At 29.1% G+C, this 23115-nt stretch overlaps 1 protein-coding gene across 2 annotated transcripts in view; it reads right to left on the bottom strand.

Annotated features, from left to right (window-relative positions):
- LOC107449120 (leucine-rich repeat flightless-interacting protein 2) overlaps positions 1–23115 on the bottom strand; it is a 63576-nt gene that overhangs the window by 30727 nt on the left and 9734 nt on the right. Inside the window, exon 1 of one of the 2 annotated variants that reach the window (XM_043055441.2) lies at positions 19981–20709. The exons of the other annotated variant lie outside the window; for it this stretch is intronic. Within the exon in view, the coding sequence (XP_042911375.1) occupies positions 19981–20025 (45 nt within the window). The 5' untranslated portion in view covers positions 20026–20709. Of the gene's footprint in view, positions 1–19980; positions 20710–23115 lie in introns of those variants that run through there. 2 annotated transcript variants of the gene reach the window in all.

Raw genomic sequence — 23115 nt, 5'->3', positions numbered from 1 at the left:
TGGATTACAAGTAATTGATTACTGTAATCAATATTGTAATCATGATTACAGCTGTAATCAAAATTTTTGAAAATTGTAATCATGATTACAAGTAATTGATTACTGTAATCGACTATGTAATCATGATTACAGCTGTAATCAAACTTTGTAATCACGATTACAAGTAATTGATTACTGTAATCAATATTGTAATCATGATTACAGCTGTAATCAAAATTTTTGAAAATTGTAATCATGATTACAAGTAATTGATTACTGTAATCAAAAAATGTAATCGATTACATTTTTGGCCAACTCTGCGTCAGGCTAATAAAGAACGTGCAATTTCCAAAGACTTTATGTGGAGTATAATACTTTTTCTTCGAAAAACCGGGAATAAAATAGACTAAAACCAACAAAGATGTCTGAGGATAAATAAAAAAAAAATAAAAAAATGAAGGATATATTATTAAATATGATATTAAGCACTGTGTAGTAACATTTTCTAGAAAAAATTCACTGTATTTTGACATATAGAGCAGAATATAAAATCTAATTCCATCTTTTTTATTTTTCACACATTAAATAGGCATATCTTTAAGTAATAAAGGAAATTGTTAAATTTATAGTGTGTTGTTTATTTTTTAAAGAAAAATTTTACTTGATTATTTAGAAAACTATCCTTTATTTATTTTCATTATTTGGCCTCTATGCGAAGTTGCAGAAAAACTACTAAATAAAATTTTGCAAAAATAATTTTTGTATGTCAGTTTAAAATTCGGGGCAATATTTTATTTGAGCAAAATTATTTAATTTCTTACTGACCTGAATCTTTTATATTTTTCACACATTAAATAGGCATAGCGTTAAGTAATAAATGAAATTGTTAAATTTATAGTGTGTTGTTTATTTTTTAAAGAAAAATTTTACTTGATTATTCAGAACGCTATCCTTTATATTTATTTTCATTATTTGGCCTCTGTGCGAAGTTGCAGAAAAGCTAAGAAATAAAATTTTGCAATTTTTTTTTTTTAATGTCAGTTTGAAATTCGGGGCAAGAATATTTTATTTGATCAAAATTATTTAATTTCTTACTGATTTCAATTGTAAATTTTGTAAGAAAAATGTGTTNTATTTTTCGGATGGAATAAAGAATGGGAAAAGCTTCTGAGGAAGGCCCAGGCTCACAAAGGGCTGTCGTGCCAATGCTGATGATGATGATGAAATAGAATATTTTATTTGATCAAAATTATTTAATTTCTTACTGATTTCAATTGTAAATTTTGTAAGAAAAATGTGTTTTTCATCTTAATATAGGAATGGAAAATACAAAAATTATTAACATCATTATTGGGTGGTTCACAATGTTAATCTATTAAACAAATCACATTAGTACATTTCGGAAATTTTTTTTAAAAAATTAAATTTTCGAAAAAAGTTAATAATGTATTTGAATTACAAAATGTCATTTTTCATGCGCCTAGTTAGAGTGTGAAAAAATAAAAGTATTGACTTGTATTTAAATTAATGTGACGAAACGGCCAATGTTTTTAGAAAAACGATAACTCTAAAAGTGTCGAGAATTGTATTAAGAGGAATTAATATGCCGGAAAAGTATAATAAATAATCAATATACTTAATATTCAAACAAAGAGCTAATTTTTTTTCGTTTTATAAATGTATTATAAGTTTCATAAATTATCAACCTTCAATTTTGTATTACTAAGCTATTTGCACTTTGGGCGTCATCAAATGGGAGATCATTATTACAAAATCTGTGGTCAATTTTGCTAAATTTTCGACAAAATTAAACAAATAATTTTGCAAACCATGACAATTATAAATGTATAGGTTTACATTAAATTAGTTGTTACTGCAGAGAATATTTGTAACATTTTGTTTTAAAAACTTTATAAAATTGGAGCTAGTAAGAAAGATAACTTAAAACTTACATTTTGAAAGTAGCTCAAATTTAGTTGGAATTTAGACACAACCAAATTGAAACTTAAAAAAAAAAAAGAGACAGAAAAGAAATTTTATGCAAGAGCGACTAGATCGAGCCTTTAATTTCAAACTTCCTTAATATGACAGAAATGTTAGAATTTATTTATAAGGATCGGCTGCGACATTCACATTTGGGGTAGATTTGGAGAAATGTCATTGTGTAAGTAATATTAGACGCTAACCCTTAATCTTAGAAGAAAGGGAAAAAAAACAAAAAACAAAAAAAAAAAACATTAGTGTAGGGAATATAGGGCAAAGTGCTAACCGAGCAATAGTTTTTTTTCTTTCTTTCTTTCCTTATTTTTTTTTAAAAAAACAACAACAACAACTGTAAACAGAATTTCGACGACAGCCCTTAACCTTAAAAGAGTAGGTATAGGGATATGTACTAAGATTTGCTTTGAACCTTCGGTAGAAGGAATACCGGGCGATTGCCTGCCAGTAAATTCGGGTATTTTAAACAAGTCTTGCGGTAAAAGCAATAAAAAAACCACAAAATTGCACAACAAAATTTTGCACTATTTGTTTAGAAAGTAGTAAGAAGGAACAATATAGGTAAAATTCATTTAATTGCTTAAAATAATCTGTACTGACATAAAGTTAAGCATCTTCAAGATTTTTATACAAGAAAGAAATTACTCCAAAAGATTGAGATACATAAATATGCTTCTTTACAGATATTGAAACAAATAATAGAACTACGTCAATTATGATTAAGTATAGTTGGTTTCATACCTTTATCATTAGGTCAATTAAAAGAATAGTCTTTGTAATTTCAGAATCAAATCAAATCAGGAATACGCGGTACTCAACTCAAGCTATATTTCAGAGTCTCTGTTGGCAACGACTATTTAACATATTGTTAACACTTTTTATATTCAATTTTAGAATTTCTGTTACTGAACTGAATTATTAAAGGCGATAAAACATTTGAGATATTATCATATTTGGACAATCCATGACACATTTTATGTAAATAATTCGTTATTAATAAAGTGACACCAATGTCTATACCTAAGAAGTGGTGGTCCAGGGGATAGAACGCTCGTCTTTTTATGAGGTGAACCAGGTTCGAATCCTAGCGATGACTGGTCGATACGAATTCCGCACCCGGCTCGCACCGATCACAGTACTGATGTAAAATATCCTCAGTGGTAGACGGATCATCGGTTAGAGTCCCCTCGTTGTCAAGCTAAGAGCGGGAGGTTTTCGTGGTTTTCCTCTCCATGCAACGTAATAGTTCCATCAGCAAGTCCTCAACGAAGATAATTTTCTCTCAATACTTGATTCAGGTGTTCTCTTGTCTTCTAGATTAGGTTCAAAATTACAAGGCTATAGAGTTGAACATTGGTAGTCGTAAACCCAAAATTCTGGTCAGCTATTCAACGACGGTTATAAAATAAAATATTTATACTTACAAAAAGAAGTGAGAAGTAATACTGTGCTTTAATACCACGGTTTAGTTTTTCGGCATAAAGCAAAATTGTACGGCAAGTAAATCATAGATGATTATTTTCTAAACAAATCGTTTCATTGTCCGCTTTATAAAACATTAAAGGGAAAAAAAAAAAGATTTTAATCTAAAACAAAATGTTAACTTTACGAAGGGATATTTTATTAAAATATTGCATTATCTTTTATCTTTAAAAATCAAATTTTTTTTTTACACTATTGTTCTTCGGAAGGAAAAAGTGATAAAATCTTTTCTTACATAAAAACGCTTTTATATTTTAATTTTTAGTAAAAAAAGAGTAACTATCTTTTACAACTATTATTCTAAACAAATGCGCAATTATTTTTAAAATTATTACGATAAGAAAGATTTTGGTCTATTATAAATAAAAAAATGTACGTTAAGGTAATATCTTACACAAATAACATTTCTGTAAACAATAACATTTTTCCAACAACTCAATGCTAGCAATCTTAATTGATTTAGCACTTTAACTTCAATGAAGGTTAAAAACAATTTAAACTATTAGTATATTATTCGTATACATAAATAAAAATATTTATGTTAATTAAATTTTTTAAAATTTACGGAGTTACTGATTGATAAAAATATGACTGCATGCTTGAAAAAAATAGTTTTTTTAAAATTTAAATAGTTTTATTTATTTAAACTGTCCTCGACTACAAGTTTGTTGTATTCTTATCAAAGTCCATTTTCTAATAAATCGTGTTAACTTCTGTCCCTCCTTTAAGTTGTGCTTCGAAATGTATTATACAGTACAGAACCCGTTATCCGGAATTCAGAAAACCAAAAAACCGGAACGAAATTCAAAAAATTTCCCCCTCATTTTTTTAAAAAAAAATTTTTTTTCCTCATAAAAATTTAGGATTTTTCTTCCTTTTTTGAAAGATGTTTACCTTACCATCATTTTGGAAATAATCATTAGTGTATTACTTCATCGTTTTTTCCTCTCTTAAGATTATTTCCAAATTTTTTTTTAGTTGGGTTTAACAATAAAAAAACTGCTTTTTGTAGCGATTCAGAAAACCGGAAAAATCAATTATCCGGAATAGCGATGGTCCCGATCGTTCCGGATAATCGGTTCCCTACTGTATAATGATTTCACTCCTTCAGTCACCGACGCCCTATGGATAATGCGGTTTCTCTCGTTTCTTACCCCAATAAGATTTTACCATTCAGATATTTGTTGCAAGTTGCATTTTTATTTTTAATTAGTTAAGTTCTAATCATTCACGTGTTGTCTTCTTGAAGAGAAGCGTCGTTTAGGGTGCATGAAACACGAACTTTCTCGGACTTTTAACAATGAAACATACTTTTTTTCTTTAAGTATTTTATTCGTTTCATACCTATATGTTAATTGTTAATAATCATGCCTATATGTAAATTGTGAAAAATCAATAATTTCATTAGTAATTGATAAACGATGATAACTGATCCACTCAGCTTTAACTTCTGGTATGTAGCTAACCAATTTACAAATTACGTAGTCAAATTTAATTAAATTTTATTGATATTAACTTTTAATTTTTTTTTTGTATAGCTATTAATATACTTTTTTAAAATTTTATTATAAAACAGAGGGATCGGAAAATAACTTTAAACATGTAAAGTTATAAAAAATGCTAGAAAATACCATTTCGGCTGCTTAAAAAAAACCATACATTTAATTTTTGTTTTTAAAACTTGAGAATACCAATATGAGGTCTAAAAAGTTGGGAGTTCATGCAAACCAGTAATAAACAGGTAAATTAGTAGACCACATGCTTGAAGACTCACAACTCAAAGCTGAGTTAAGGTTGAATGCTAGCCGGTGATCCTAATATCATACATTAGTTGTACAATAATATTTTTCTTAACTGTTAAAAAGTATCAGTATAAGCAAATTTTAATAATATTTTACTAGATGATATGATTGAATGCAATTTTCTGCTTGGCAGAGCCATATGCTTACATAGAACTGTAACCATTGTCTAAAACAATGCATGATGACACTACTAAACATCTTTATCAAGCAGCAATTTTCAGTTAAGATAGTTTTTTGAAGCACTTGCACCAAGAAAAATCAAAAGGCCTCAAAACAACAATTTAAATGCCTTACACTTACACTAATGAGACAAAACTATAATTTAAAACTATATAACATTTACCGTGATTTCGCTTGATACCTCAGAGCCCCTTTTTATTAAGGACGCTTTATTACTTATTTTTTTCATCTCCATCACAACTTTTGGCGTATTTGACTTGACGCGGTATAGCGAGTAAGCTATACAGTCGCAAAGGATTATCTGAGCTTTAGAGCAGATAAATAACTTTACTATTTTATAAATATTTTAATACTATATTTTAAGAAAGATTTTTCCACCTACATGAAAATTATCAAAATCGCAAATTTTTAAAAGCACCATTGCAATAATTTTTTAAATCTTAAAAAATTAGATCACAAATGTTTTTCATTTTTCCTAAACTGTGTCTTTTCTTCATTTTGACTTTTTTTTGTGCCATTTTCAAATCTAGCAAAGAGAACGCTGGCTAAAGATAAGCAAAACTTGACCCAATTGTTAAGCATAATTGCTGCATATTCAAAACATTTACAAAAATAGCATGTTATTCACAAAAAAAGTGTTATTCCATGAGACGACAGAGCCCTCGAAAAACAGCCTTAACGAGAAAATAATCTTTGTTTCTACTATGTTCATTGTTTTCTTGAAGCTAAGTTGTAGAATAGAATAACAGTAAACTCTCCTGCGAGGCGTTTCATGGAATACAAGTTAAAATAAACAGTAATGTCGCGTTTAAATATCATAATATTTGTAGAGCACCACATTAATTGCAAAAAAAGAGAAAACTCGACGGATGCTGATTCAGGTGGTCGCGTGTGCAGGTGAGTCAAGCAAAACGAAGAAACTTTATCTAACCGACAAAATCAGGTCTTAAAAATAGATGTGATGCTCTGGGAAAAGAAGCTGATACACGCATTTGTATTCCATAACCTTAAAACATGTCGAAAAGCGGATGTTGCGTAAATTGAAATAAAATGCTTTACTCCATTGAAGAGGCACTACGAAGGGAAAATGAAATAAGTAAAAAGCTTGTATTCGAGGTGTATCTGAGACCTGATTAAAACAAAATTCGTAAAAGTCAATAAATGTCTGCGAATAGTTTTTAATTTAAGATAACACTGAGGAGTAAATTTTTTGTGGCATTTATAGAAATATTTGATTTTGCCTAATTCGTGCGTTGCCAAATAAATGTTTTTAAAATTACTTAATTTCCCCCCCCCCTCCCTTCTAAAGCAGGGATGGGCAAACTTTTTTAGTCGAGGACTAAAAATCAAGAAAAAAAAGTTAGCTGGGCCGAGTAAAAAACTTCTGAAATAAAAATAATAAAAAACGATTTACAAGTTTTAATTCAAGTATTTAATGATATGAATGAAATTGCGATATAATTTCTAAAAGTTCCTTATATTGAGGTTCGAAGTGAGATGTGCTTATTTTAAGGAACGAGGTGAAATGCTTGTCTGTTAGTCTACTTCTGAAATGATTTTTTCTAGTTGAAAACACTTTTTCACATATATAAGATGAAGTAAACATAGCACTGATTTTTTTGGGCATGCGATATTAAATTTTAGAAACTAGCTTCTGGTAATGGTTTGCAAAACTCAAACTTGGTTAGAAGCAACAATAGTGTGCAATCTTTACATACTCAATAAATAATGTTAGAACTCGCACCGGCAGAAAAATCCGCTCGTTGGAGCTTAAAATGCCCTGTCTGCCACATGTGAAGCACAATTCACCTATGTTAGATTTCATATGTCTGATTCTCGAGAAAGACAAACGCTAGTTGGAGCTAATCTGCGGCTATTCTATAAAGAACTTCTGCGTTCAAAATTTTACCAATTGAAGCTGTCTGTGATAACTATTTCAATCAATTCCACCAATAGAAAAAGTAAAAAGGTCATCAGTACTTTGTTAAAAAAAGAAAGAAAAAAATAGCTTAAAACAAAGTAGACAAAATAATGGATGTATAATGTATCTTGTTTATATTCGCCACGGATCGGCAAGTTAGAATTCTATCTGCGGGACAGATAAAACCTTCCGGGGGGGCACAGTTGGCCCGCGGGCCGTACTTTGCCCATCCCTGTTCTAAAGTATACACCATTTTGAAGATATATCTTGAGATACCCATAACAAACTGTGAATTCGAAGGACTTTTCAAACCTTAAATTAGCCTAAAAAATGGATCATAAATGCTAAAAGAAAAGCTTAATAATTTATTATTTTTATTTATAGAACGGTGTTTTTATCTATAGTATTTAAATCACTTTTATACTATACGTTAATGCCATATGGCACGATTTTTTTTAATGAATAGATTGGGGAACAGATTTTTTGTTGCATTTATTTAAATACTATATCTTGCCTAATTTGGGTATGGGGTTTCAAATCTGAAATTAGTTTTGCTTCTAAATCTACAGATCTATTTTATAATGACATTTTTAATCTATATTTTGTCGAAATGTACAAGTTTAAAAACGTTATACATAACACGAGGTGACATATATGTAGCGACAAACTTCTCGGGAAGTTAGGGCATATCATCAGGATTAAAATTCTAATAGGAACTCATGCCCGAAAATATCATTGTACGCAGCTAGTGGCGCTTTTCTATTATGGCCTGTTCAGAAGCACAGGAAGAAACAGCCCCTAATACGAAAAGAGCCCCTAGAGGCGTAATATTTTTGGATATGGGCTCCAACGGAATTTTAATCTGATGACCAACTTTTTTTTTTTTTAAATAAACACACTGTTACATATCATTTCAAAAGTTTTCATCAAAACAAAGTTGACATAAAAATGTTGAAAATTAATATCTTCATATTGACGTAACTTTCGATTCATCTAACACCACTTCCACTTTTCTTAATGATAATTACTCCATTATAATAAAAGACATTTCTCTTCAATTAATGAACATTAACATAAAATTATAAGTACTTAATTATTTTAAAACGAATACCGATGAAATCGTATAAGACATTAATTAATTTATTTAGTAAAAAAAATATCCCTCAATCAATTGTGTTCGTGAAATTTGTATTAGATACAAATAGTTAAGAGAGCCGAAAAAGAAGCAAATAAAAACTAACATTAAAACATTATAATTGCAAAAGAAAAATAAATTACAGGAAGTAATTAAGTAGTTGCGTAGTATTTTATTTCACCAAACACAACACTGGAATAACACTAATGCAATAGCCCTAACTCAAATAAGTTTAGGCTCGTTACTTATAGATTTAAGTTAACTGAAAAACAAACATTTTATACTTAACAATTTTTAAACACTTTCGATGTGAAATATAATCTGCAGCTTTGTTACATGAATTAAAATCACCAGAGAAGATATAAATCGCAACAACTTTTTCAAAAATAGATCCAAGCTCATGTACAGTTTATTGATTTATGCTATCCGTTTTAGTAACATCATTTATTACAAAAGATTACTACAAGAGAGAGCTTTGACGGAATTGACTTGGTAAAAAAGTGCCGTGAAAAAGATAGGCACTTTGAGTGTGAAAAGTGATTAAAACCGTCAACAAGTGATATAACTTGAAATGCTTACGTGAAATAATGTAGATAAGGTAAAAAAATAAATTTAAATTTATGTACAACAAAATATTCCCGAGTAGATAATAAAAAGAAAGGAAATTAAATGTAAACAATAAAATTTTTTCAAAGGTGCATAACTAAGTTATTAATGGCAAAAATAAAAAATAAATGTAATAAAATAACAAATACTAAGACTAAAATTATTTAATAAAGTTTTAAAAAATAAAGTTAATAACACAGTAAATGCAATTAATTGATGTAATTTTTGTAAATGTAATTGTAAAATGTAATTTTGATTTTAACGGTAGAGGCAGTTATTAGCTTATTTCTTAAGGAAACAAAAGAAATAAAGAAGGCAAAATTTTAAAAAAATTATTTTATTTTAACTAATATAGAAATTTTTAGATAATTTCAAATTTTGTTTTAAAATTAAACTTACAAGATACAGTTTTGTTTAACTTAATCAGATTTAGGTAATGCGCCACTTTTAATGCATTTTATTTTCACAAAATCACACAAATTCATTTTATAAAACTACAGCAAAAATTTTTGTACGAAACAATACTTAACAAACGTTATTATTTATCATTATATGAAGCTTAAGTTAAATTTTCTGGAAAATTATTGAAAAATATTGAAACGCGAGGAGCAAACTAAAGAAGAAAAAGAAATCAAACAAGCATTTTTTTAAAATTATTTTTAGCAAAGAATGCAAAAGTGCTAGAATAATTGTTTTATTTTTATTAGTTAATTCACTGTCGAAAAAAAATGTCAACACCAAATAAGAAAAGTACTATTATTCTTATTATTTTTTAAGATATCAAACAAAAATATTTTTTCGAAAATACAATGATTGGAAAGAACCCGTGTTATTAAACCTTTTTGGTTCTTGATTATTTTAAATTCGGAGATTCACGAAGCATAGTCATTTTTGTTTGCCGATATGAAACCATACATAAGCACGGTCCAGTAAGTTTTTTAAGCCAAGTGGCTCTTATGAATAATTTATACACAGAAAAAAAAAAAGAACTCTTTCAACTGAAGAGCTTACTGTCAGTGTATTTATTTTTGGTTTCACACTTCTGTGTTCCAATGGAGAGCATTTAACTCTTCTTGCCTCTCTTTTTTTCAAACATTTCTGTCAAGCGATTATGGCGTTGATGTGGACAAGTCTAAAGGATGGCTTTAGGAAGTAGCCTTTTTTTCATTGTCAAGTTGGGAAGTACGTGAGATTTTGTAAGGCTGACAGTGGGATGAGTTTCTATTTCTGAAATTTTCCACACGCCTTTAATGTTTCTCACGAACGAGGATCACGTTCAAGGCGGTGACTTACAAGCTTTAAGAACATGCTGCAGGTGATAACATGAGTAATAATTGTGAGACGAAACGAAGAGAAAATTTGGATGCGTACATGAAAGAAAAAGCAGTTAAAAAAAGCACGTCCCTATGACTTAACGTGTCTTCATTGAAAGAAAAAAAAATGCAAGGAACGTTTTATTTAAAGCTACGAAATTATTACAGTTCTTATAAAAAATTTTTTGGAAAAAAATAAAATAAAAGACATTTAAAAGTAGGATAAAAATCCACATTAGTAGAACATCGGCTTACGTGTTTAAGGATGAAAACGGTGTCATGCAACTTTAATAGCAAAACCCCGACTTATTTTATAACATATAAATCGTCTCGGGGTGAGGTAAAACCTCTTTATTATGATAAATATGCACAATTGTTTATGTTTAAATTTACAGCCTTATTAATTACTTTTTTTTTAATTTTAATGACTCAGCATTTTGAAATATAGAATACCTATGCTCAATAAAAAATCAAGGATCCCTAGACCAATATTTTAATGTCTTTAATGTAAGTATTGATGGGAGCTTTTTTTTTCTTTGCAGTGGATTATCTTCTTCAGATAAACACAGATTCCACGACCCTGATGTCTAAGTGATCCCCCCCCCCGAGTATTTTTTTTACGGACAGTTTATATCCAATTCTCACAAAACTGACGATCTGATTGCCATTGATTTTGAGGAATACCAGTTTTGACAAATCAATAACTAGAAAAATCGACTCTCCCCAAGAGTTATTACTTAGTGAAGATGGGACGCACTAAGGAAATACTTTTATTTACATTGCTCAAAATCGTTTTTCTTCGAGTCAGCTTTTATGAACATAAACCGTTTTTTCCCAGTGGTCGTCATAAGTAACCAACTGCTATGAATAAATAGATTTAAATTCATAACAGTTGGTTTTATTCTATTTTTAACTGTTGAAAAATGGACATTGCAGTGTAGTTTATAAACAATACTAAACAGTAAAAAGATGAACAAAAACCATAGCAGGTAATTAAAAAGTAAATTTTAACTGCAGATCTCGTCTTGTAAATATTTCTATATTTTTAAAACAAATTAGCTACTTTCGTGCTAATTATTTAAAACCATCATTATTAAAATACTTAATACAAAGTGTTTTGGAAATTATTTGGGATAATGTAACACAACTTCAATATAATTACATGATTTTAAATTGTATTGAAATAATCTTTAAAATACAACAATTTGTGGAATTTCAATTGCTGTTGAACAAATATTTTAAATTAAAAACCAATAAAAGGTTTTTGCTATTAATATATTTTACTTGCCATAAAAGAACAGTCTTTTTGAGTTGAAAGTGTACTAACTATTTGTAGAATAATGAGTTTTCGGTATTTAAATGTTTAATTTGAAATTTAATTACGTAGTTTTAAATTTTAATGAAATAGTTTTAAAAGTACAACGATTCATGTAATTTCAATTGCTGTAGAATAAATATTTTAAATTAAAAACCAATAAAAGAATATTGTTAAACATATATTTTATTTGATATAAAAGCACACTCTTTTTGAATTAGAAGTGTTGCAACTATTAAGAATAATGAATTTAAGAATAATGAATATATGAATTGTATTAATAATGATATATTTAAAATCATGAATTTTCGGTATTTAATCAGTTAATCTCACGTGTCCAGTCTCAAACCTCAATCCTGCATTAAACAGTACATTTAACCACATGTTAATCTAACTCTTTATTTTCTATACACTTAACAGTGTTAGCAGAATTTTTAATAGTTTGGATTGTGTGTCCTACATGAAAATATTACGCAGTCACGATTTTGTCAATACGTGTCACGACGAACAAGGTAAATGAAAGAAATAAGTATGCAAAAGTAAAATGAAATGCCAAGGCAGGAAGTTTATAACACATCCTTCATCTACGAAAGAGATCATAAAGCTATGACAAAAAGGGTAATAAAAGTAACATAAATCGAAGCCCAAGAGCAAGGCTGTCACGGTCATCACAGGATTGACAATAAGAATTCTTTCGGGTGAGGAACACACATCCTGAGTGTCTTGCGATGCTGTATTTATCAATATATAACGGCGCATTAAACGAAGCGTTTACAATCCGCGGTAATCCGCAAGGACAAAACAGTGATTTCAGAAGCAAGAAGCGATTTAATTTATAATATGTTTGGGCCATCAGAGCATGAAGATTATTTATACGCATCACTGGAGAGGGACATAACAAAACTGTCCGAGTGGCTTTAAAAATTGATTCAAAAATGACTTGCTGAATGAAAAATAAAATGTAGAAGTAAAACAGATAACTAAAAAAATTAAAATTTAATCAACTTAACAAAAAAATTTTTTTTTTTTAAAGGATGAGAAATAAATACAATAGTGAGTAAAAAAAATAGTATATATATATGGTGATTCAGTACAGCGGTTACAAACTTGGAAAGTAGGATGCATCAAAGGGGTTAAGAGTCGCCTTGTCAGAAATGTCATCGTAGGGCCCCTAGGCAAAGAATATATAAGTGATATATTCTTTGCCCTAGGGAAGCTTTCCTCAGTGGCGTGGATGGACTTAGTGCAGCGCCTAGCAAGATTTAATTGTGCCTTATCTTAGACTTACCACAAAAAGCTTAAAATAATATAAAACAAAAACACTATGATGAAGAAATATTCGGGTACTATATATAACCCATATAATTACGAGCAGATAAATATTTTGGTACTTTTAATTATTAAAAACAGTCTAACAGTTACTAAAAAAATCTGTTAGATTATCGGAATTATATTTATATCTACTAAAATAAAAAATACAAAAAAAAAGCAATTTGACGTTTTTTAAAATTTTTTTTATATTCATAATCAAACATTTATTAAATTTGTTTTTTTAAATACAAGAAATTTCAATGTTGGATAACTGTTTCTCTTAGATCTAGATGACTGCGAATAAGTGCAAATTTGAAAAATTATTGCTTTGCATTACTATTTACCAAATGAATTATGACATTAAAACGGTGAACTAGAAAAAATAATAGTAAACTTGAAATATTGCATATATTGCATAAAAAACTATTAAGTATGCAGTCTCAAAACCAATGAAATTTCTTTTCTAGCGTTGACAACGAAGAACTGAAACAAACCGAGCTATAAATTAAAAATAAAAAGCGAACTGTTTACATAAACAAACTGTGTTAGATATTTGTTATAATAATGCTTATTACTCAAGCTTATTATTATTATTGCTTATTACTTAAGTTTATTATTAATGCTTATTATTAAGCAAGCTACTTAAAAACTTAAAGCTTATTTTATATACCAAAGATGCTTAATAATTTACTAAGGAGAGAGAGGCGTGTTAATAAAACTAAGAACAGAATCAATAAAGAGCAGCCTGAAATAATGCCAGAAAAAAAATTCAGTAAGAGTAAAGGATCAGAATCTATTTTGTGTTGGTGTACCTTTATTTCAAATGTAGTGAAATTTTATAAATTTTCGTTTAATTTATTTTTTATGCTATTTTTCGTTTTCATTTCTATGCTCCTTTTAAAACCCTTAGATTCAACTTGAGTCTTTGTTCTAACCGTGGAAAACTATCTATATATTTAGCAACATTGTCACAATGACTCCTTATTTTAATTCAAACCAGGATTGGAAATTAACTATATGAATTTGAAGACATGAGTTTTGACAATAACAAGGCGTACTAAGTAATAATAAATATAGTAGGCTTGGGACATGGGACCGTAATGCATAGGAATAAGCGAAAATTTAAATCTTTTTTAATTCCTTTCATTCCTATGAACTCAATGAAAACTTTGGTAAATAGCAATAATAATAAAAAAAACTTTTTTGAAAATATATAACGTACGTAAAAAGGGAAACTTTAAATAAAATTTTTTGCTACTTCTTGCTATTTTAATTTTAATCTAAGGAAGAAAAAAAAGTTAGATACGATTGGTTTGTTAATTGTGAGTATACCAGAATTTTAACTATGCATCTGTATTTAGTTAAAGTAATTATTCAAACAAAGCATCGATCCTTTCTTAACAAGCTGAATTTAGTTTATTATGGTTAACATAAGCGAATATTCAAATGTTCAATTACATGTAGAATTGTTGTATGACAACTATATTTATTTCAGCAAAGGGTGAAAGGTAAAATAACAACATTAATTTATAATAAACATAATAGTTTATAGGTGTCTAAACGTCATTCCAATCACACGAACGTAATGATGTTAAAATTACAGTGTGCTCGCAATTTTAATTTGTAATATTTTTCAGTCATGTGTTTTATCTAAATTATAAAGCAAATAATATCGGGATTGTTGGTCCGTAAACAAACCACTAAAAGCGGGTTACAGTATATGCTACATCAGTGCAGAAAGTCATTGTTAACTTCTTGTTTTATTCTCTAATAAAAATTTTTATATCATGTAATTTTATAAAAACAATAAAATATGCTGGAATTTTCATCAAATATATCAAAGTCAAAAACAACACAAGCAGAGATTAAGCTAAATTATATAAGACGTGAAAATTTTAAAAATGTAGTAGCAGTTCTAAAAAAATACCTATTGTTTTTTGTTTCCAGCTATAAATGAACGTGAAAGTTTATAGTATTGAAAAGCACACTTGATTTGTTTCCATGATTTCTGTGCTCGTGTCTTTATTGTTCTTAAAACAATATAAATGCATTTAAAAGCAATATAAGTGCATCAAAAATTTGGTACTTTTCTTTAATATTAAACTTTCAGTAGCCAGTAGACAGTCTGAAAGTTTGAAGCCCCTAATAATGTAATTTTAATTTGCCTTTTTTTTCTCCATATTTTTGGAGTTCGTAAACAATTCAACATTTTGAGCTTAATTTTATGAATTGTATATTGAAGCATTTAAAACACATAATTTTAAAAGTAAAATTTAAACATAAATAGGTTGGATAGTTAATGAGATAATTTTTAGGAAACCCACATTACTTTCTTTTTTTACTTTTATCTTGGCTAGAAGAACTTTATAATTGTAAGCAAGTTTTGATTCATGCAATTAGATACGAGATAAGACAAAGAGGAGTCTTCTGACAAATTTGCAATATTGAAAATATCCTCCTCCTTTTCTTTTTTTTTAAAAATAAAATAAAATAAATTTCCATGAATATCAGAATTTTTGTGTTGCCCAATGAGGAAAGAAACGTCATTTTTTAAATCATAATTTGAAAAAAAAAAAAAAATCAATAAGTAATTTAAAAAAATATACGAAGTAAATTAGGCTCGATACTCAAGATACGTTGTCGATAATTAACAGATTATCTTATTCGAAAGTTACCTCGGGATTATTATATTGGATAAATAAGGTTGGTAATAATATAATTATTGATGATAATGAAATGATAGTGTTACTATCATCATTGTCACAAAAAGAAATATGTCTATTCATAAGTTATTCAGGTTTCGTAATTAAAATATATCAACCAAGAAAAGGTGAACAAAAATGCTTCTGTGCTATTTTTTTTTACCAAAAACAAAAAAGAATGTTTTATCCTTTATTTTAAAAAATTAAATTCAACAGATGAATGCAGATGGAAGAAAAACAACCGGCTCCAAATTTGGGGCATGAATTAAAAATGCAACTAAGGAGTGACTCTAAGAGCTAGCTATTTCCACGCAATAGAAATGTTATTAAAATATTTAGAACAGTCGTAATAAAGTCGTATACAGCATATTACTCCATTGAAATTTCATAAAGAAGAAACTGAATAATTTGGATGAGGTATGTTACGGGGTCAACGGCTTATGAATGAAAATCTTAAACAAAATAAAAATCATGGATGTTCTGCACTCTTCCTTACGAGTGATTAAGACAGACGATTCGAGTTTCGAAAGAATTAATGGGAAACCATATTGTTTTATGTAGTGATCAGATGGAAAATATATTTCAATTTTCTACAGGTTAAATAAACAAGTAAAATAAAAAGGTTATTAAAACTTATGAAATTAGGTGAAAACAAAGAACTCAAACGATAATGATTGTCTGAGAAATAAATTAATAATATAATGCTTTCCTTTCTGTAAAAAATAAATAAATAAAAGTGGGGAGAAAACACACAATGATAAATTTTTATCACTTAACATTACATTATGTTTTATCTCATTACACGGTTTTCCTTTTATCAAAAATATGGCAAAAATGATCAATTCACTATTTTCTAAGCTTCAAATATTATATACGAATAGATTGAGATTTAGAAAAACAAAAGTGCTTCAGTTTTTAAAATATTGATAACTATATTAGTTTAACTTAATTTCCATTTATTTAAATTTCTTAGTTTTGAATAAAAATTTGGGATTTTTTTTTTATTGATTGACGTAGTATCCATAATGATTATATATAGAATAGTACGTTTATTAGGTGAATTGAGGCGAGTGCCCTTCACGGTTATGTTGGCCCAATATACGCACTATTTGGACAAAAATTTTTTTTTTTCATTCGTCGTTTAGCATTGATTAGGCCGAATTTCGCTAAAACAGCAATTTCTTCTTTCAAGCTGCAGGTGGCTGGGAGTCTGTTGGCATAAAATAAACCTTAGACTGGCATAAAATTAATCTTAGGGAAAAAAATATGTGCAGAGTTGAATCGCATGATCTGGGCGGCTTATTCTGATAACCAAAACGGGAAATAATACGACTAGGAAAGGATCCAAGATTGTTTAACCATGAAAACGCGTCGTTTTTTCACTTCAGTGCTCCGTTTTTAATAATCCTTAACTAAATAGTCAGCTGTCCCCCCTTTTTTTTAATCGTTAGCAACATTTTACAACAAAAATGGCGCAAAATTAACATTTTGGCGAATTGGCAAGTACCATAATTTGGAACACTAATGAGACTAAGTCCGCTAAAGGTACATTTAATCATCTATTTATTGATTTTTCTTATATGTACTAAAAATCGAGATGCACTTCAGTCACCGGTAGTTTTCAATTGCATAATTTCAATTAAAAATAATGTTAGACTGATGCCTACAATCGATTCGGCAGTTACAACAGATGAGTTAGACAACAAAACGGAAATTTTTCACTTAATTAAATTATGTAGAGTGAATTAATAGTGTTTCTAACATTCATTGCAATGTAGATTAACGTTAATAATTTCGATTTAATACAATGGTGTTGCTTATATGAAAGTTTAAAAAAAGTTTTTTTTACAGTTTAACCTTATTAAGATGCATACAGTCAGCTGAATTCGTAAGACGAAGGAAAACGGATCTGCCATTACAATATCCTGGAAAATAATGATAATTGTATCGTTGAATATGAACATAAAAACAAACTTCTATCGTTGAAGATGAAGTAAATATTGCACCCAATCAAAACAAATTCCTCGTAGGGAAACCTCTAGAGAGTGACCACTCTTTTTCCACAGTAAAATGGTCGTAAACGGAAGTTGGTCGGTCTTAGAGGTTACCTCCATTGACTTCAAAATGTTATCGAAGGTACATGATTTTTCGCAAACTATTTTAATTACATGCAGTGTCATTTTCTTGGTACGGAAATGCCACTTGTGTTGACGTCATGAAAACCGGGTCGATGAATAAAATTTAACGTCAATAGAAATTATCCCTCCTGATATAATTATGTGCAAAAACTAATTTACCAATAATGAATGATAGAACCATTTTAAATAAATAAAAAATTATGTTTTTAAGTTTGCATTTAAATTTATTTCATAAAAATTAGTTGGCTTTAAAAGATGAGAAGAGGTTTGTTAGTTTGAGATGCTTAGTTTTTTTTCTAAAATAAATATTTTTTAAAAATTTAACTTTCAGCTCTAAAAATAATCCATCAACTAATCAACTCTAAAATAATCGAAAATAATTTAATAAAAATAATTGATAAATCAAAAATAAATAAATCATAGTCTTTAGTGCAATTTGAGTGCAGCATGAGATTGTAGATCTCTTTCAGAGATTGTCAAAAAGAGCTCTCTAAATAAGAGCCATAATACACTTTAGATATATTTAGAATACACTTTAATCTACTTAATTGTTTTGTTAATATTTTTTGTTTTGATATTTTTTCGTTCTTCCTTATTTAACCTTTTCCTCGTCTGATGCTAAGGTTTTGCCCAGTCGCTGGGAGAGAATGGCCTCTCCTAAAGGTTTTCTTTAATACGAAATCATTGGAAAAAAGCAGTGCTTTCCAAAAGTGGTTATAGATAGGTTATAGAATTTCGTTATGCAAAGGTGGTCTTTCCTGGGTGTTTTCGCTGTATTGACTTTAGTGCTGACACTCCTCATTAAAAAAGTTTATCGCTTTTCCTGAATTGGACAAGTGAAAACATAGCATTTTTCTCTTGGAACTGAGGTGAGGGGTCACCGACGATGGTTTAAGTGGTATTTACTTAGGTGGTGATCCAGACAAAAGAGAAAATTGCATTCTTTCTCTGATGGTGAAATTTTTTGTGTGATCTTTTCATTCAGCTGCTAGTAGAGTGCTCTTTGCAGACTAAGCAGAAGATTTTATGCAGTGTTAGTGGATGAGATTTTAAATAAATCAGTGATTGTAGAAAAAAGATGGAATGCCTGCTTCCTGCTTGTATTCTTACGTCATTTTTATTAAGAATCGAGAAAAAATTGAAACAGTTAGTGCCGTCAAGAAAACGGCTGAGAACTGCTAAGATTGAAGAAATGGAGGTTAGTTGAAGAAGTGAATGAGGGAAGCTAGAAAACAGAACATTTCAATCTGTGCTGCTCTGCAAGGAAGAGCAAAGTTTTTTGCGGAAGCTTTTGATGTCAATGATTTTACATGCACAAATAGATGGCTGCTAAAGTTTAAAGAACGGCATGGTATTATATAAAAAAGGGCAAGGGGAATAGTTTTCCATTTTAGTTATAACATTATTTCTCTCACTCTACAGATATCATTCAGATTCCTTGATAGATTTATTTTAATAAATATCATCGGTAATATGTTTTGATGTTTTATCAGTTAATACGAAAAGTTTTTTTTTTTTTTTTCTACCATTCAACTCTGTTTTTACAAGGTTCAACTATGTATACATATTATGACTAATTTTTGCTCGTTAATGCCTATATTTTTCACTAATTGGTAAGCATTTGCGTTTTTCTCTCCCGCAATTAAGTGAAACAAAAATGGGAGTTAAATTAGCAATTAGTCCCTTAATACCTTGGGTAACTTCGATAATCTATGCGCGAACAAAATAAAAACTTTATAATTTTTTTCCGAGTAAAGAAGAAAAAAAAATCTGGGCCATTTAATGCCTTATTGTCAGTAAAAGTATGAATGATTAGTTTTTGTCATACTATATACATTGCTACTAAGATAGATTTTTCTTTCATGAATCCAAAAATAAATTTTTTAAAAATGTATTTATATATCTATGTNTCATATGAGTATGAATGAACAATGAGGAAGGATGAATAAAATAAAAGAATGAGTAACATAAAAGAATGAATAAAGAGAAAGGATAAATAAGGAGAAAAAAATTATTTACACTAAAAAAATGCAATATTTTTCAACAAAAACAGTAGTGACGTAAAATATAATATTAATTCTTAAATAATATTACTTACTCTGTAATTACGAATATACAAAAGAGCTGGTATAAGCTGATCCATAACTTCATTTTTTACACACCTATTCTTTTATGCTTATCACTTTCCGTTTACTTGATGGTAATTATAAATTTTCAGAGAAAAAAAAATCACGCATATATTAAGAAGAAATCATAACGTTAAAAATAAAGGTCTGACACAACTCATATTTCCAAGAATTATCCGTTTTAGAATACTTGAATTTAGAGCGAAATTCAAATTTTTAATACAATTCACAATTTTTAGCACATAGATCCAATTGCTGTATTCCAACAAGCACAAACACAACAGACAACAGCACAAGCGAAACATCTCTGGGTTCAAATTAAATGATCTAATCCGTAGATGCATTAAACGGTTCGGTCGGAAAATTTCTAATGATGTGATAAGTGATTGCAATTAAAACATCACAATATCAGCGCATAAACTATAGCGTTTCAATAATTGGGTTTAAGTTTTCCGAAAGAATCATGGCTGGAGACAACCTCTTGGATGGAGATGCAGAAAATCGGAACTTTTCCTTCAGTAAACTTTTTAAGCAGCTTTTCTACACACACAATCAGCCAAGAGCTATTTTGAAAAAGAGTCGAAATAGAGAACGCCGTCGCCGTTTATTACAATGTTGACTCAATGAGGCACATTTCTAAAGTCTTTGAGAGAACGTCCGGTCTTTCAATTGTATGGCACAGCAACTCCAAGAGAGGTGTGAATAGACACGAGGAAGACAGAAAAAAATAATATATTTTGAGACAGCTAATAAATATTTTCGTTGACAGAAACACTCCCACGTGAAAATAGAAGGTTTAGCTTTTTATCTTTACCATCTGGTAGTAAAAATCTTTTCCAAACATCAAAAGTTATTGCCTCTTCTTAACTGTCTCCCCGTCAACCTATGTGTTATTTCAGAATCTTTTTTAGCCATTTTTTAAGAGCATAGTTAATTGTTCGATTTTAGCACAGTAAACTGTGATAAGACATTCGAAAAGCACATGAAATAGGTTAAAACTTCATCACTACACATGGCTTATGAGATCATATTTCATTATCTTGAGATTATTTGATATTCCAACCCCAATATAAGACACAGAAGGTTTAGAATATAACACAGACGACTTAGTGAATTTTATCCCTAATAATAGGGATAAAGTTATTCAGATCTGTTACATCTAACACGAAGCAAAGAAACTTCTATCTCCCTTTTTTCCACACTGGCATTTTTATAGTAACTGAAATGCTAGGAGTAACTAATTTATCTGATAAGAATCTTCGAAATTAACATCACCAAAGTCATCAAAAAGTGGTGCCAAATATTCGACATGCAATTCACGCGAATTCCTGTCAACAGGGATTATTCAGTTATTATAAGACTTTTATTGTTTTAGTTCGAAAATAGATCGAAATAACAGTTAACAATGCCAAATAATTCGTGCAAATTGTAATAAGATGTCAGTTGAAGAATTGGAACGAAAACTCTCTTCTATGATTTTATTGCAAAACTGAAACGCAGCTATTTCTTTCGAAAAAAAAATCTAACTTTTAAATACTTTAAAGAAGTTTCACTTTTATCAGCATCTTTTCAGAGTGATAATTAATGTGCGATTCTAAGGTAAATAAAATTTAAAACGAAAAAAAGAAAAGAAAAAGAGTTTGGATTTATGCAATAACATTCTGTAGTAAAATACGATGGAAGTTTTTTTGATCTTACAAATTTTAATGTAAAAAAAAAAACAACAAATAAAAAATATTTTATAGCTAGAAAAGTTATTTTTCAATCAAATTTTAATTCAGTCAATGAGATTTGAAGTTGAGAAGTAAAAAGGGTAAACATTAAATCGTGGAGGGGGGCGTCCCCCACTTCTTTCCATAGGTATAATTATCGCTTTATTTCATTTCTGAATAACCATTTATTTTAAAGAGACAGTACAACAAAAATGTCAAAAAAAAAAAAAAAAAATACTATGAAGTTCCAATTTTGATGTGGCCGCTCTTTTATTCAACGGAAATCGATTTAAAAATTGTTTTATATTTTAAAGCGTGTCAGTGTTACAAATGTCAGCTCAAAGCTAACTATATTGTCTTTGATTCAGTAATAATACCCACAAAGAGTAATTTAGTTGCACACGAAATAAAATCTTACGTGCGTAGAGGATTCTTTTGTACACGCTTGCATTGTTTAGAGATTTGATACTACGATTATCTCCGCACCACTTCATCATGAAATTGAATTTTTATGAATAACTGCCATTCATAATCATAATATATATAATTTCAGTTTTAATGCAGTTGCATAGGTTACGCGGATGGCTTTGGATAATTTCGTTTTTCTATTAAATTACGAAGCGTAATAACATAATATATTAAAACAAGTTTCCAAGTCGCAGCTGAATTTATAAGCAAAATTTATATGACTCATTAGTATAATATACTAATTAAAATAAACAAATTAAGAGTGTGACTCTCTTGTAACTCCAAACCAAGAACCGTTTGTCTTGAAAGTTTGAACAACAGGTGCGAGGGCAATTTTAAAACCAGCGATCCTAAAACTCGTTTTAAAAATTCAATTTGTTCCTTTTGAAAAAAGAATTTTTCTCATTGGTTCAACATTAGACATTGTTATAAACTAAATTTTGTTTTTATTTAAAAGATAATCATCTGTGATTGTTGCTAGCTTATAGCTCTATTTAATCAAAAATGTAGTTTATTAAAAATTCATTAAAATTTGAAATTTCTTTAATATTTAATTATTTTTTATTTCTTATATCAGGAGAGATGAACCAAAGAACTTATACGCATCGCGTACTTATACAATCTTTGGATGAACGTGGATGGCATGTGAGGGTTGCGTCACCGAATCGGCATTTCTTAAGGCCTGGTTTGTTAGAACAGGACGCCGTCAGCTGGAAATCAGCGCTAACCTCTGATTGGTCCATTTGTGAGTTTGATAGTATACGTCATCGAACGCTCATCTTGAACTACAATTGCCGTCCAACTCAACTGCAGTTGGATTACAACGTGACGTTAACCACAGAAGCAATGGCGGACAACATCCAACAGCACATTGAAATCAGCCAAGATTTTGATTTTGACATTAAACATAGCTTCTTCATTAAACAT

Source organism: Parasteatoda tepidariorum, chromosome 5, assembly GCF_043381705.1.
Source record: "Parasteatoda tepidariorum isolate YZ-2023 chromosome 5, CAS_Ptep_4.0, whole genome shotgun sequence".
Lineage (NCBI taxonomy): Eukaryota > Metazoa > Arthropoda > Arachnida > Araneae > Theridiidae > Parasteatoda > Parasteatoda tepidariorum.
This window is presented reverse-complemented; position numbering and strand designations above follow the sequence as displayed.